Source organism: Orbicella faveolata, unplaced genomic scaffold, assembly GCF_042242905.1.
Source record: "Orbicella faveolata isolate gen_17 unplaced genomic scaffold, um_ofav_v1 contig_34, whole genome shotgun sequence".
Lineage (NCBI taxonomy): Eukaryota > Metazoa > Cnidaria > Anthozoa > Scleractinia > Merulinidae > Orbicella > Orbicella faveolata.
In genome coordinates this window covers 5,916,547-5,932,605 of record NW_028301563.1, presented here as the reverse complement: position 1 = coordinate 5,932,605, position 16,059 = coordinate 5,916,547, and the positions used below count along the sequence as shown (strand labels likewise).

General features: G+C 38.5%; 1 protein-coding gene across 4 annotated transcripts; it reads left to right on the top strand.

The window, feature by feature from the left end:
• Nucleotides 1-260: 260 nt before the first annotated feature.
• LOC110055753 (proprotein convertase subtilisin/kexin type 6-like) lies at nt 261-14,287 on the top strand. Of its 4 annotated transcripts, none has more exons than XM_089299000.1 (14): nt 261-486; nt 747-851; nt 1,288-1,377; nt 2,280-2,417; nt 3,622-3,686; nt 3,984-4,072; nt 5,438-5,616; nt 6,172-6,387; nt 7,637-7,737; nt 8,270-8,521; nt 9,575-9,876; nt 10,700-10,813; nt 11,603-11,659; nt 12,402-14,287. In XM_089299000.1, the coding sequence occupies exons 1-14, from the start codon at nt 325-327 to the stop codon at nt 12,683-12,685; spliced, it is 2,154 nt and encodes a 717-aa protein (XP_089155126.1). In that variant the 5' UTR covers nt 261-324; the 3' UTR covers nt 12,686-14,287. The 4 variants fall into 4 exon arrangements, with proteins under 4 accessions (XP_089155126.1, XP_089155125.1, XP_089155128.1 ...); XM_089298999.1 differs by having other exon boundaries at nt 10,700-10,855; XM_089299002.1 differs by lacking the exon at nt 11,603-11,659.
• The last annotated feature ends 1,772 nt before the right edge of the window (nt 14,288-16,059 follow it).

The window sequence follows — 16,059 nt, the reverse complement described above, 5'->3', positions numbered from 1 at the left end:
CTTGGCAAGATCGTAATACACTTACACAATAACAGAATAGCATCTGTGTGATTGAGACATATCGATGGACAGTAATAATAAGCTCTTGTAGTTAACTATACTTTACAAGTAAAGTTTACATTGTTACTACCCACTTTTACCTTGCCCTTTTTAACTTTCTTGCCTTTTAAGTATTTTAAATTGCCTTTGGATGATCCTCGAGGGATATAGGCGTGAAGCAAGGATCTTCCTCGTCACCAAGACCCTCTGTTTGTGACGAATCGAGTTGGCCAGGTCACTCAGCACAAAGTTGTAAACAGAAGTACAAGCAATGGCGGAAGTGTAATGGCTGTCGAGTTTTGTTCCATTCTGTGGATAATATTCTTCAGTGGAAATGCAATTTCTGCCAAGGAGATTTACACTAATGTCTGGGCCGTGAAAGTCCGTGGTAGCCAGCAGGAAGCAGTGGAATTAGCCGTCAAATATGGTTTATCCTACGACGAACATGTAAGGGATTCTTTGTACATGTACATGTTAAGTGAATCAAACTGGAGTCAATTGCTTAAAATTGCCTCTGAACTGGTCGAGCACTTCGTCGATATCATGAAAGACAATGAAACCCACTTAGTCTTTACAAATATCTACCCTGAGTCAAGTTATTGACAACCTTATTCGAGAGAAGAGGGTAAAAATTCTACAGTATAAGTCTAAGTCTGTGCATGTATCAGCAATGTATCTGCTGAAAGCTCCCTTTAATTTATTTTCAGCTGTTTGAGAACTATCATGTCTTTAAAAAGCCTGAATTAAAGAAAAGCGTAGAAAAGACGCCATTAGCGTCTGGAATTGACAGGAAACTGGATGCAGAATCGAAGGTAGGATAAGTAAACGCTGTCTAGACTGTGGACTGTCTAAGTAACGATTATTCAGTTGAGAGAAAGTAATTGCTGAAGCAACTGATAGCACATGCACAGCAATAATTAAGCAATATACAGTGCATTGTTCAATACAGTTGCCTTATTGAACAGGAAGAAGTATTTTAAACCATACAGACGTATTAAACTAGGGCCGATGCCAGATTGTTGTTCCAAAAATACGAGCTGGTCCGTTAGAATTTTAGCCAAATCTCATGGAACTTATCATCTTGAAGTTATCCTCAACCTTTCTTCGTATTCCCACGATTTTTTGCAGGACTAAGAAAGTCGTAGGCTCGTAGCAAAGATGTTAGTCTCACTATCTAATGATGCACCATTCACACTTCAATCTTTGATGTTGGCTAGTCACATGACCTTGTTTTTTCTGTCTTTTCAGGTTGAATGGTTTATGCATCAAAAGGAGAAAAAGTATAAACTGTTCTCTACAGGTTTTAAAGATCCCATGCTCAGTGATCAGTGGTATATTGTAAGTTTTTCTCTTCAAATATTATCTACATATGTTTTCATTTTTTTTTTTAATTTATCTGCATGATAATTGAGTTATAGTCACAGACAATTAATTAATAAATAAATAGGTTTTCTGTAGCATGTGCTGTAATGGTGTTTATGACTCTTTTATAGACTGACCTTATGGCTATAAATTTTGTCATACTGTCTTCCTTTTTTTTTCTGTTTTACTTATAAGTATCATAATTTCTATTTTTTTGTTTCATTTTTCATCTAATTATCTGTATTTAATATACATATTCAATGCTAACGAACTGTAATAAATAATTAAGTATTGCTTCACATTGATTTAATGTAATCTGTTTGGACCTTGGCAACGTTCTTTGAACAAAAACAGACTGACGTGAGACTTAAATCTTAAACATATTTTTATGTTAGCTAATAATAGTTTCAAGTTTCAACTGTATTGCTCATCCTAGCTCTTTTCAAGATTTAAATTTACAGGTTCATTACGTAAGTTAATACATATAATTTAGTATAAATCTACTAGCATTCTATCACGAATGGCATTCTCTGATTGGCTATGCTATGCTCTATCTATTCTGTTCTAGATAGTGAGTAGTGTAGCAGTAAGTGCTTGTTAACAAGCTGGTGGCCGCTTCTTTGCATTTTTGAAGTGTCTATGAAGAGGATATTGATAAAGTTTTGAAGGACAAGTAGATATATACTAAAACAATAATTATTAGATTATTCGCTCTCGAGTTCTATGCATGATACTAGTTAACTCGGGCTGTGCCCTCTTCAATTATTGTGCGATATAAATCTCAAGCTCATAATCTAATTGTTAAATATATTTTTTATACAATTTTTGAATGTTGTTATAAAATTTAATCTTGGGGTATTGTTCTTCCTTACATGTAGAGGAGACCTTATGGATCTAATGAGCCAACATTCAATATTATCTCTGCATGGGAAGCAAATTACACAGGGAAAGGAATTCTAGTGGCAGTGGTTGATGATGGAGTAGATGGTAGTCATCCTGAACTAACTAAAAACTATGTAATGCCTTTGTGTTGTTTCTAATTATTTTTTGCAACAATTAGCACTTTATAATGGATCATGTTTGATAACGGAATGTACTGGGACATGTTGTGGAGGCCTTTGTTAGAGTAGAAATGTAGACCTCTAGGCCTGCCCCAGCAGTGTCAACCATTTTTTTATTTGATCCAATTCTTTAAATTAAATATTTAGTTTTCCCTCCCTGACTACATTCCTGAATGATTCCCTATTCTTTTAAATGTTATTCCAGTGGGGTTTAAGTAGCTAGCCTTAGTTACTTCTGACTCTTAGTACTCAGGGCTGCCACTAAGTTTTTAGTCACCTGTAACATTATTCTCCACACCCACAGCAAATTTGTTACTTTATGGGTGGATTCTATCAACAACAGGCAATTTCACTCATAGCATCAAGCGAAAATCGAGCATATTCAGCTGTAACAGGTGCTGCAGATTATGGCCCTTAATGGCAGCCCTGGTGCTGTGACTTATTTTAAGTGAAGACCTTTACAAGAACAAACCCAGCAGAGTTGATAGAAACCCACCTAGAAGTCCAGAGAGGAACTTCATTTGGTTATTATAATTATAATTATTATTATTATTATTATTATTATTATTATTATTATTACTATTTTTTTAGTGACAACAAAAAGTTTATTAAAATCTCCTCAGAAAACCTATTTACAAATCTTCATGCATTCCACTATCATAGACTAAAATTTTGATGAAAATAAATTATTATCATTATCATCATCATCATCATCATCATCATCATCATCATCATCATCATCATGTTTATTATTAATTATGAATTTTATTATTATTATTATTCTATCAGGGGTATCATTAAGTTTTGAAGAAGAAGGGGTTCTCATGACAGAGTAAGCAGGCACTCCTGTATAGACGAGGGCTGAAGGCCTGAGCCTCTAGGGGGGTTCAGAAAAAAAGTTATAAACTTACAGGGTTGAATTTTTTTTTCCCTGCTGATTTTTTTCCATAATTTCTTACTTTAAGTAGCCGCTGGTACTCTGTTCAATGTAGACCGGTGCTGGTACCTGGGACCTCAGCTTCTAATAAAAACCCTGATCTATTGGCTTTGAAGTGTCTGGAAAAATGATTTGTTGTCAGTCTGACTCATCAAAATTTGCTTTCAGATCCACTGTGCATTACATGTATATTTTACCTTAAATTGCCTTCATCTTATTCAGAACTCTACAGCAAGTTATGATTATGTGGATGGAAAGCCTGTTCCTTTTGGAAAACCAGTATCTGGGTAACTATAAAATGCAGCTATTGCTTAATTATTTTTTAACTTCTGAAAGTGAAAAAGTTTAGCCCCAAATTAACTTATTTAAATTAGTTAGTGAACTGGTTGTGACCACCACTTGTAAGCGACCACCTCTCCTCAGCGACCAGTTTTCCAAAATACCAAAAGTTTCCAATTCAAATCACAGTATTTGGAACCTCTTGTAAGCAACCACCTCTTGTAAGCAACCACCTCTTGTAAGCGACCACCTCTTGTAAGCGAGGTAAGTAATACATCAAAATGTTTTTAATTATTCCTTTCTAGTCATGGCAATATGTGTGCTGGTGTCATAGCAGGAGTAGCCAATAATAACGTATGTGGTGTGGGGTTGGCATATGATGCTAAAATTGCAGGTTAGTTGAATGTGAATTTTGAGCACTGTTGATTTAAGAATTCATTCGAAATGACTCAATATCCTCAGGAGTTCAGTTATTGGGATCTATTATATGCAAACTTAAATGTCTCTCCCTTTGAATTGATCAAAACACCACAGGTAGGTTAAGCATATATCAACTTAGAAGCAAAGGATAATGGGAAGTCCTTTCATACACCTTACCCCACCCCCCTGTATCAACCCCCAGGCTATACCAGGTAATAAATTAGTCATTATATGTAACCTTAAATGAACATACACCATTTGTACAGATGCCTAAGTAGCTGAAACATTTATGTATGCATTACGGACCTATGATAGTCGGAGTAAGTGCTTACGGCGGTAAATATATCTTATTAACCAGGTGTGAGGGCCGTACTAGGAGATACGATATTCTCCCAGTATGGTCCCAAGCAAGCTTGGTTATGAGGGACTAACATAAGAAAACTGAAAATGTTAAGCCCTGGGCAAACGGACTCGTAAGTAGTTGCAAGTAGCCGCAAGTTGAACTTGCGTAGAGACTTGCGTTGGCGGCCAAACGGACTTGCAAGTTTCTTGCAAGTACATACAAATCGCCGAAAAAAAAAAATTCAAGGCTGCATATCCTCTATTTCATTGGCTAATAGGTTGTTACTACAACGAATGGACGTCACTCAACTTACGTTGACTTGGGTTGGGTGGCCAAACGGTGGAAAACTTGCGTCGACTTGCGCGGGAATTTGATCTCGACCAAAGTGAGCGCAAGTTATGGCAAGTCAACGCAAGTGCACGCAAGGCTTGGCCAAACGGACTCGCAAGTAGACCCAACAGAGATTGTGTGGGATCAATCGGGACAGTGCCCGGTCCAATACTTAGAGAATATTGGACCAGCAAGGGAGCAATCTGATTGGTTCATTTTAGTTTTTGGAATTTCAGTTGTGAGGCACTTAGCATGGAGTAACCACTATGTTGGAATGAATAGCAGATACACAAGAGATTTGTAGTACTGATCGCAAAAAGGGCAATTTATCTTTTAGTTATCTGTAGATTACCTACCTGTACTTTAAACTTGAAAAAAAATTTCAGTCAAATCCCTTTCAGTTATTTCTATCCTATTTCATAAAGTACAAGCATTTATATCGCTTGAGGTTTGTATGCCTTTTTAGTTTTAGCACTTAAGCTTTTACTCAACGAAAACATGCACTTCACCAAAAGAGGGGGGATTAATTTTCTGCGGGGTAAAAAGATGATTCATTAAGAGCTGTTAACACTATTTTTAGCTTCCTTTTCGTGGCCTATAGAATTGGTACCAATGAAAGTATGGCCGATTGTTTTGACTCCTTTATCATTTTCTCTTATGTCCCAGGGATTCGTCTCTTTGATGATGACATCAAATCGACGGATGTAACAGAGTCCAAAGCGTTAATTCACGCGATAAAGAGTGTGGATATTTACTCCAACAGCTGGGGGCCTGGTGACATGGCTTGGCAAGTGGAAGGACCAGGTCAACTTACCACTGAAGCACTAAAGATTGGCATAAAAGAGGTGTGGTGTGGTGACCTCTTGGGGACCTCAATTCCCCGTTAGGTTCCTAAAGATCGATAAAATAGAAAATTTTCCAAAAGTGTCTCAATTACTTTTGTTGCACGTTGTAGGTACATGTACATGCAGCCTTTTAAAATTAGAAATCGTCTTTCTCTCAGACTAGAATAGTTGGAAAACGAGGAGAAAGCAAGAGGGTATTTTGTTCCTGACATCATCAATTAGTTCGCGCCTTTCATCTTGAAATGGCGTTGATCAGGTATCCGATCGTTTGCCGCCAAGTTGGTGAGCCCTGAGCCGGTTAGCCCCCTAACCAGAATTCAAAAACACTGACAATTTCTCGTTCTTTAAGCGTGAATACAAGAGTGGATGCTGGGGCGAATTGGATTTGGTGCAAAGCCCTCTAAAATTCACTATCTCGATGATTCATGGAATTTTTGTTTTTTTGGAGCTAATCAACTTCTAGTCGGGGCTAGAGCCTAAGGACTTAAATTCTGTTGTTCAGGGTTGATCTGTCAACAGATCTAATTTGATCTGTCATGGTCTGTCTTATTCTAGGGTCGTGGAGGCCTGGGCGCCATCTACACGTTTGCTGCTGGTAATGGCGGGATAACTGGTGACAGTTGTGCGTATAGCGGCTACGTCAACAGCATTTATACCATCGCCATTAACGGTGTCAACTCAGATGGCTCCAATCCGAGCTACGCAGAAGAGTGCCCCGGGATCATGGCCACTGCGTACAGTAGGGACATGCTTCAGGATATTGGAAAAGTCGTGAGTATACATTAACTCAAATCATTCTCGCATTTTTATTGGTTCTTACTTATGATCAATTGGAGGACAGACGTATAGATGACGTCATTATTGTTTCTTTATTTTATAAAACAAGCAACATCCATGTTGCCGTGCGTCTGTTCAGTAGTTGGGAGCTTGAACAACGACGACGCCGAGGACGACGCCTAGTCAACAACGAATTTATATTTTCCTGCAAAATTCGCAATTGACTAGGGCTTCTGTCTGGATCTGTTCAGTACGCCAATGGCTCTAAGAACGTGCTCAGGCTAGATGTGTAAATATGCAATGACAGCGTTCAATTCCGAATGGAAAATACGAAAAAATAGCCGTCGTCGTTCGCGTTCCTCAGACTACGCAAAACTTCGTCATTTCCTGTTCTTGTTCAGTTTGCAGAGGACGGCAAAGAAATGCACAGAAATTTATAATGCACATGCACAGCTGTCATTCTTCTCATTACACCTTTTGTTTGGTGACGTTCTCGTTGCCTTCGTCGTCGTGGTTTGCTAAAGGTCCCTAATAGAACATAGGGAACGTCAAAATGTGATTAGAACAAAAAACCGGCACATGAGGCGATAGCCGAGTTTGTCACTGATGTTCACATTTCGACGTCTTCTGTGAGTGGTACGTGTTGGTTACTAATCTCTCTTCCATCCTTTTCCTAAACAACTCTCGTGACCAAGTTACTACATTAGAAACTTTTAAACTAACAATTGTTGTTATTATATAGTGAACTCACTATCTCTTTTCTGACTGGCCAAAAGTTTACAGTTAATTTTCGAAATCAGTAACTGTGACGTCATCTAGCTGCAGATTATACAATAATCATGTCAAGGACACTCAAGGTCACGGGTAATCATGTCATTTATGACCGCGGTGCATGATTTCTAACGGTAATCATGTCACGTTCGCGCGCTTTCTGTTGCTTGCCGTCAGTGAAGTACAAATATGACTTCCATTTTTTTTTTTTTTTCGTTCAATGTACAATATAACAATTAATAGATTCGGTTTTTGTGATATGCAAAATAATCAAGGTCTCGGTTTGTGTTAACCCCTACCTCGACCCTCAACCCTGTGGCTTGCGCGTGTGTCGCGCGAGGCTGCTCGCAGGCTATCAACTTGACAGCGGTGTTGAAGACAACCGTTGGTTGAGTAGAGTTCGTGTTTTAATCAAAGGCTATTCTTGTGTTCATGAATTTCCTAACCGTCTTTTATTGTTCTGTATATGCAGATTACTGCTGATAATCGCTTAGGTTGTGTCACTGATTTTGGGGCAACTTCAGCGGCTACAGCCATGGCGTCAGGCCTGATTGCACTGACCCTTCAAGCAAAGTAAGCCTGTTACAATGGGTATGGGTTGGAGGGGTGAGAGTGGGGTCCAGCAAGCGTCCATTAGCCTTTTTTTTTTTTTTTTTTTTTATCGGGGGCATGTTAACCAAGACCGCTGAAAAGAAAGACTCATCTGTACGGTGTGAGTCTCGATCTGACGTAAACGGACATAAGAGGACATAAACTATCTACATCTCTGGGTAGTTTCTTCTACGATTCAGCATTTTCCAGAAAATTTTTGTGAATGCTTTTTCTCCAAATTGAGACTGTACAGATGGGCCTGGGGTCTTTATATTGGACTATTTTGACGTGCATTTTAGGACAAGTGTTAATTTCACTAAAGAGAGATAATGGTTATCTCTCCTTTCACTAGCCGCTTATTATGTTCGAAGTAAGAAATCACTTCTCTATCACTATGCTGAAGGGGTCCAAGCTACGCTTTCATCTGTCAAAGCCAAACTAATCACATCTGATTACTCTAAAATGGTCTCAATAATAATGAGTGACCCTTGCTGACTATCATTTTCTCTTCCAGTCCTTATTTGTCTTGGCGTGACGTGCAACATGTGATAGTTAACAGCGCAAGACGAGCTCCTGGGATTCCAGGAGCCGCAGGAATCCCACTCAAACGAGGTGACTGGGTGCTAAACAAAGCTGGTTTATACGTCAGCAAGTTTTACGGCTTTGGGCTCATGGATGCTGAGAAGATGGTGAGTCTGGCAAGAGACTGGAAACCCGTTCCTCGCCCGCAGCTTAGATGCGAGATTAAAAGCGCAGATGAAAACAAGTAAGCTTAACAAATAGCTTCCTTGTTGCTGTGCGTCTGTTCAGTAATAGATTACAGATGACGGTAAAAATGTGGTACGAACAAAAATCTGGCACACGAGGCGATAGCCGCGTGTGTCACGGATGTTCTTACCACATTTTGACGTCTTCTGGATCCATTACTGAACAGACGCACGGCAATATGGAACCTGTTTTATATAATAAAGAAACAGGAAGTGTTATGACGTCATCTATGCGTCTGTCCACCAATAGATCATAAGTAAGAACCGATCAAAATACAAAAATAAGTCGACATATTTTATAAATTGGGATTGAAATGATAATAATGATAAATAATTATGCAGTTTATTCTGGTAAATAAATAGTTATGTCGTTTATTTTCCTAATTAATATGCCACATTTCCATAACGTGACAATAAAACTGGGGGCCGCGGTAATTTTTGGGACGAGCTTGCTAACAATATAATGGTGTTTTTGTTAAAAATATGAAAAGAGTTCTAGAAGGTAAAGAAGCTATTGATAAACATTTTGGCTTATATTACCTTATTATTTTTGAAGAACAGAAATATCAACCAACGACCAACAACAATATGAACCAACGACAGGGATCCGAAGTAATCGAAAAGCATTTTCATTCCCAGTTGAAATCAAAATTTCTCTGCTTTCAATGCCTTTTCATTGCTTTATGGAAAAAGGAAATGCAAGCGATAGAAACGTTGCGGGAAGTCTTAAACCCTGTTTCTCGATTTTCGGATGCTTGTTTGGGGCGAAAACGATAAGCTATTTGCGACTTCCTTTTAACTTCTGTTTCAAAACGAGTCCTGGTGCACAACCTTTTATATCGAAATGAGTTTGATTTGCAAGGCAATGAACGTGCAAGAAAAACTCAATTCCATTTGAAAAGTTGTACACCAAGATTCGTTTTGAAGCAGAGGTAAGAGCAACTTGGAAATAGCTTATTGCTCAGTGACCATGGATGCGCTCTTGCATGCAAAATGGCGGATCATATTTCGACCTGTTATGTCAACGAAATGTTTTTCTTTTTGCATTGCAGACCCATTCCAGATCAGAATAGAGTTTTTTCGATAACGTTTGGGAATTGCGCCATAAAATTCCTAGAACACGTCCAAGTTAATGTCAATCTTGATTTCACACGCCGTGGAGACTTGTCACTTCAGTTGAAGGCACCAAGTGGAACAACTTCTCCTTTGACTCGAAAGCGCAACATCGACAACCTCACAGGATACAAAAACCTGACAAACTGGGTTATCACAACTCTGTTCAACTGGGGGGAGAGCCCCATAGGGAAGTGGGAACTAAGTGTTAGAGATTTTGATCCAAAAAAACCAAGTACAGGTACGTAAATGCTGCTTGTTGTTGTCGTTGTTGTTTTGTTATTTTCAGGGAAAAAGAGGTCTCGAAATACTTAAGAATTAATTCTTACCAGCAAAACCAAAACACATTCCTTGTAAGCGAAGTTTACGTGCTCGATAAACTAGTTCTATACACGAAAAACAGGAGATGTTGTTGAATCTTCGACCACGAAATCGTTTTTTTTTTTTGTTTGTTGTAGCTTTTGCCTATCGTCTCGTGAATGCTTAAAACAAACTGCATGCTAGTTGGGCCTAATCTTACTTTGTTACATATCGTTATGAAAACCCCTTTAAAGGAGCTAGTCACACCTTGTAAATCTTAAAAAGTTTAGCCTAAATTTTTCAAGTTCGTAGTTTGTAATCCGTGTCAATCTTCTCCTTCTTTAACTATCCTTGCAATTGTTCCTTTATGGTTTATTATTCTTGGTGGTTATCTATCTTTAATAGTAAGAAACTATTTTCAGGTTTCCTTCGGCCAAATTAAATGGTTATTTTTTACGTGGCTATAATACTGAACTGAAACAAATCGCGATTGTGCTCCTGTAAATTTGTAACTTTCCAGATCTTTACCTGGAAACACGAACGTAATTATTGGGTATATATCAGTAATCCCAGTAAATCATTGTAATCCCAGTACGCAGAGGAAAAGTGTGCTTTAAAATGAAATTTCACAATGTGGTAAGAACAAAAAGGTGACACAAGAGGCGATTGCCAAGTGTGTCACTGATGATCTTACCGCATTTGTGATCTGTCACATTTGTGATCTATTACTGAACAGACGTAATGTATTTTTCCATGTGTTCTAGGTACACTCTATAGCTGGTCTTTGATTTTGTATGGAACAATTACAGATCCGCGAAAAAATACCTCCGGTCTCATTGTACCGTCGAAGCCCCCTTCAACTCTACCCGCACTAACAGGTACTGTCACTACATCCAAGAGGTCACTACCGACTACCACTGGTAGGCGAATCTGTTTTCTATTTTGCTAAAAGCTCTTTGGCGAATAAATTAGTTACAAGTTGATTTTGTAAAGATTGAAGCGTAATTGAAAAGACGTGCGCAGAACTTGACCCCTCCCCGCATCCCCTTTTGTTGGGTGTAACTCTCGCTCAAAATCAGGGACATTCAACGAATCTCTAAAGACCTCTCAAAAGAATGTGAATTGGGTGCGAGGCGAGAAGTCTGTGACTCAGGTGAACTAAAAGCATCCTGATTACGTGTCGAAAGAAGTAAAAAGTGCTTGTGTATGTTGATGTTGTGAGGGCGTTGCACTCCGGATTGGGTGGTCAGGTCTGAAGAAACCGAGTGACCAGGGCGCCGCACTTGAAATTCGGAGGTTGCGGATTCACGTCCCGTTTTGACTATTGCCTGGTGTTGTTCTGGGTAGTTCCGAGCTCAATTCCTTGGCTGTGCTTGTAATTAACCACTGGTGTGCGTCCTGCCAATTGAGACTTTTAGCCATTCATTTACATTATCCATTGTTCGTTTCCACTACCCCTGGTAAGCTAGCCTGCGAACGCTGACGTATTACTGAAAAGCCTCGTTCAATGGGGAAGTGGTCAATCAAGAAACCACACAATCTAGGGGAGTGGGGGGGGGGGGGGGGGGTGGAGACAATGTTGTTAGTCTCTTGATAGTGCCGGCCTGAAAGAGTCACACAGATTTACAAAAGACGTAGTGTTATTAACACGTTACCAGTGACTTCAGCCCAGCCAACAGAGACGATTATTAAAGCCAAGAATGAGTCACCACCAAGCATATCTGGTAGGCTGTTGTTATTACTTTTTTACGTTGGCTAGTGAAAATAGTAAATGTACGCTGAATTTAGCGTGCAACGAGAAGAAAAGGGTATTTTCTCAGCCTAAATTTAAACTCCCTTTAAGAAAATCAACTTCTAACTTGTAGATGCCTAAGCTTTCACCAAAAGCCTTTAGCAAAATGTGCAACAGAATCAATTTGTTTAGCACGCCTTATGTCATGGCCAGCTGTAGCGGAAGCAGTCTTGGTGCTGCTTTTAATCGCAACGAGTCTAGTATAATTGATTTTTTTAGCTACATGTACCAAGCGTTTCGTGTCAAGTCAACGGACAGATTGTCGCCATCTTGAATTTGAACGACACAGGAGACAATGGGGCTACTTCACTTCACATTATGATAATCATTGGAGGCGGCGTGGCCGAATTGTTTAGGGTGCTGGAGGTCCCTGGTTCAAATCCTCCTGCTTACTGCTACCTAGATTTGTTCTCGGTAGTGCCGAGTTCAACTCCTCGGCGCATTTTGTAAGTAGCCAACTGGTCAGCCTCCCACCAGTTGGGATTCTTAATAGTTAATCTTCTATTTGAAATGTTTGTTTGTTTATTTATTTACAGTGTCCCCAACTAGCACAACAGTGCTAAATACATTCGACAATCGTTAGAAAAAGTTAAATTTTTTTATATGATTTATTTATTAATCAGTCAATTTCCATGTGTGTATTAATTGTTTGATTGAATTTTTTATCCCCGCAGCCTCCTGGAGGAAACTCTTGTTGATTGCTGCCTTGCTACTTGTCACTATTGTGATCTTGGTGATCACTTTGTGGTACTGGTATCTTCACAGAAAAAGGTTCAGAGAAAGACAGAGAGTAAATGAGGAGAGCGGAACACGGCTACAGGAAAACGCGCCAAGAGGGAGAGGACAGAGGGAAGAGGAATCGAGAGAAGATAAGGAGAAACGTAAATACTCACGACTTAAGTACGTCGGGTCGCTTAAAGATTCACCGAAGGCTGGGGAAAGCGAAGTTATGGTTTGAATAAAGGACAACAGCAAAAACTGCTAAGGACTAAGGAAAATTGTATAGCTTTAATGAAACGGAAGTAAAGAGTTAGTCAAATTTATATATTAATATATTCATAGCTTCGAGAAATCCCAGTAAGTTCCTGTAAGCCAGTGGACCATACGGATGTGGGGTGAGATGGGTTACAGGGAAGAGTGACCGGGGTTGAGATTGCTTTCAAGCTCATTCTAGGCGATAAAACTGCCCCTGATACTCAAGTCAAAGGCCTGTGTGTCTGTTGTTTTACTCGCTCTTTTTGACCATGAGGCTGTTAGAGGAAAAGACCAGAAGTTTACTTTGCTTGTTGTTGCAATGTTATATAGTTTAAACAGCGGACATAATTAAGCTTGAACAATTTTGACGTTTATTACTTACATGATTAAATTAACGATATGTAGACCTGTGGTCTATAAAGTCGTTTCACTTAAGTTACTTAGGCTACGCACTGTTAACTTATATTTAATTTAGATGCTTTTTTATCGGCGGTTTTAGCGATAGCTGCAATGTGCCAGATTTCTTCAAAAGAAATGGCAAAATAATTTATAAAATGGCTTAAAAAGGCCAAGAGAAGACAAGTGTTGTATTCATCGTTTCAACTCTGAACGTGTGATTCAGATTGGTTTGGTTGCAATTTGAACACTTGTCGATTAATTTTCCTTGCAGTATTTAATAATTTAAAAATAATTTAAATATACTTCCGAGTAACAAGTTTGATATTTAGTAGTTTGGTTTCTAAAGATAATTCTATACACAATTTCATAGTTGCCTTGTATGCAATTTAGATTTTATAAGCAAGCTATCTGTGAGTATTCTATATGATTTGTTGTCTGTTTTCTATTTAAATATCTGACAGAATTTTTGCTGTCCATAAAAAGTAAATCCTGTTGTAGAATGTTTTTTTTTTTTCATCAAATAAATGAATGAAATTCATGTTCAGTCCTAGAACGTCACATAAGCTTGGTTTGCTTTATTTATTTTAAAGGCAATCAAAACAGTGGTGACCTTAACTGAGGTCGGACATTAATCCGAATTGTTTAAATTAATATCATCATAATGATAACCATTTCAACGGAACGCAAAGAAAAGCACGGTTGCTTCTCAAGAAAAATTTAACCTACTATTTTCTGTGTTAAAAAAAAAGTCAGACTCAACTTAAACGATTTTAGGGATGCTCTAATATTATTGGCTGACATGTCCGTAACCATGACGACATCAATATCCTCACATGTGAGAGAGATATATATGTTATTTGCCGGCTGGGAGGTCCGTATGGTGAAAAACTGTGACCGAGGTCTTGAAAATGCTGCCCGAGGCCGCAGGCCTAGGGCAGCATTTTTAAGCCCGAGGTCACAGTTTTTCACCATACGGACCGACCGTAAGCCGGCAAATAACATGTTTTTTTTTTTTTTCCTGTAGTAAATTGGTTTTACAGATTACCAATGGGTTTGTTTACGCAACTCTTGTCATTGAATCGGCTTGCGCGCCGTCTACGAACGATTTGTAAAAAATCTCGGCAACGAGCGAGTAACTCAGATAGTAGGCAAAGAAAGATGTATTAAAACACAAATTTTTTTCGAACTACTTTGTGTTAGTTGCATTTATTTCATCAGTTAAGTTCTCCAAAATTGTTTTTGCGGTGTGAAATTTCGTGCGAAGTTTGAAGTTTTACTACAAAAACAATTTCTGTCAGTCGTTGCTTTTAAAATCACTTCGTCGCTTTTCTATCGTAAATTGAATAGCAGAAAGCGAGGAAATTCGTTAGGTGTATTCCACAGAAATTCTTCTAAATACAGCAACGATCAGAGGTAAACTCGACAGAAATTGACTCAAATTTTACGGCGAGAGAAACACAGGATTACGCGCCATTACAGCGCCAAGCTACAAACAATTATAAAGCAAACTCTCACAACTTCAAAACACTCAATTAAATTTAGTTACAGTGACTTTCCTTGCCATTTTAAAGTGAACAGAGGTAAACTTGCGTTGACTAATCGTCGATGGATGTGTGAACCAGGGAAAAGATTGACGATTACCGCTAACTTTTAGGAGCGAAATTCAGGCAGCGGAAAAAAAATCTTGCCCATGGGCCGTATCGTAAAAAGCTGGACCGGTCACGTGCGTATGATTAGCCAATCAAATTCGAGGATTTAGGACTCCGGCCCACTCAGATGCTCGAGAAAAAAAATAAAATGGTATCTTCACCTCTCACGACGTAGAAATTACATTTTAGGAACAAGAAAAACCTCGATATCTCATCAAAGAATTTTTTGTAAGGCGGAGACTGTTAACCGGGAAAAGACGAAGTAAATCGGCCGGGAAGAATCGATGCGACGTTTCCTAGTGCTCAGTCTTTTTTTCTTAGTCTGCTTCGTTTCGCCCCGACTAACAGACATTGGATCTTGAAGGATTATTGTCAGTTTGTTTTCCCGCTGACTTTCAGTGGGAAAGCTAACCTTTAAGCCATTAAGTGATGTAAAATGGCGCGCTTGCTGTCAGCGTTCCCTTGCTCTTTTTAGTTCAAGCATTTCAAAGCATATGTATGACAAGAAAAAGACTCAAAGGTTGTTCTTTAAACAAATCAAACAAGATTAAAGAAACTTTAAAATAGTTTCGTTCACGAAAATCCAGTGAAATATCTGCAACTGACAGCTGTGCGCCCGCAATTTTCGGAAACAACTGTTTTGATATAATTAGGTCCTCAGAGAATGCAGATCTTTTTTTTTTTTTTTTTTTTTTTTGTTTGATATACAGTTTTTTTTTTAATGATATTGCATAACATTTACAATACTTACGAAGACGCAATACCTACAGGACTTACAAGACTTTTACAATACAATGACTACTATGTTTACGTAATTATATACAGGAGAAAAAAAAAAGACAAACATCGAAATATCCTTAAACTAAGTTAAAGAAAATATAAAGCAGATACGTGTAAGGTGCTTTTCTTAGGAATGATTTGGGCGAGGATTAATGAACCAAGATTATTCAAATATTAATGAATAAAAAAATGGACACTTATCCTTGCTTAGTGGGGAATTGAATCGACGGCTCCTTTAATTGATGCACCATAAACCGAGTGATCTTGGATCATGGACGACTCAGTGATCTTTATCTGGATCATCCTAATGGAACATACCCTTAATTTGCTTTATCGAAAGATTCGCACCCACAAAGACCATATTCTTCCATGGACCAGTCTTGCTCACGTGTTGGGTAATTCAAGCAATTTTTACGCTACATTTCAGGTATAAAGGGAAACGCCTGGCTGGCTTATTTTTATTTTTATTTTTTTCTATTTCCCTAATATGCATTTACAAACTGGTCATAACCGCTTGTTTCCATCCTTG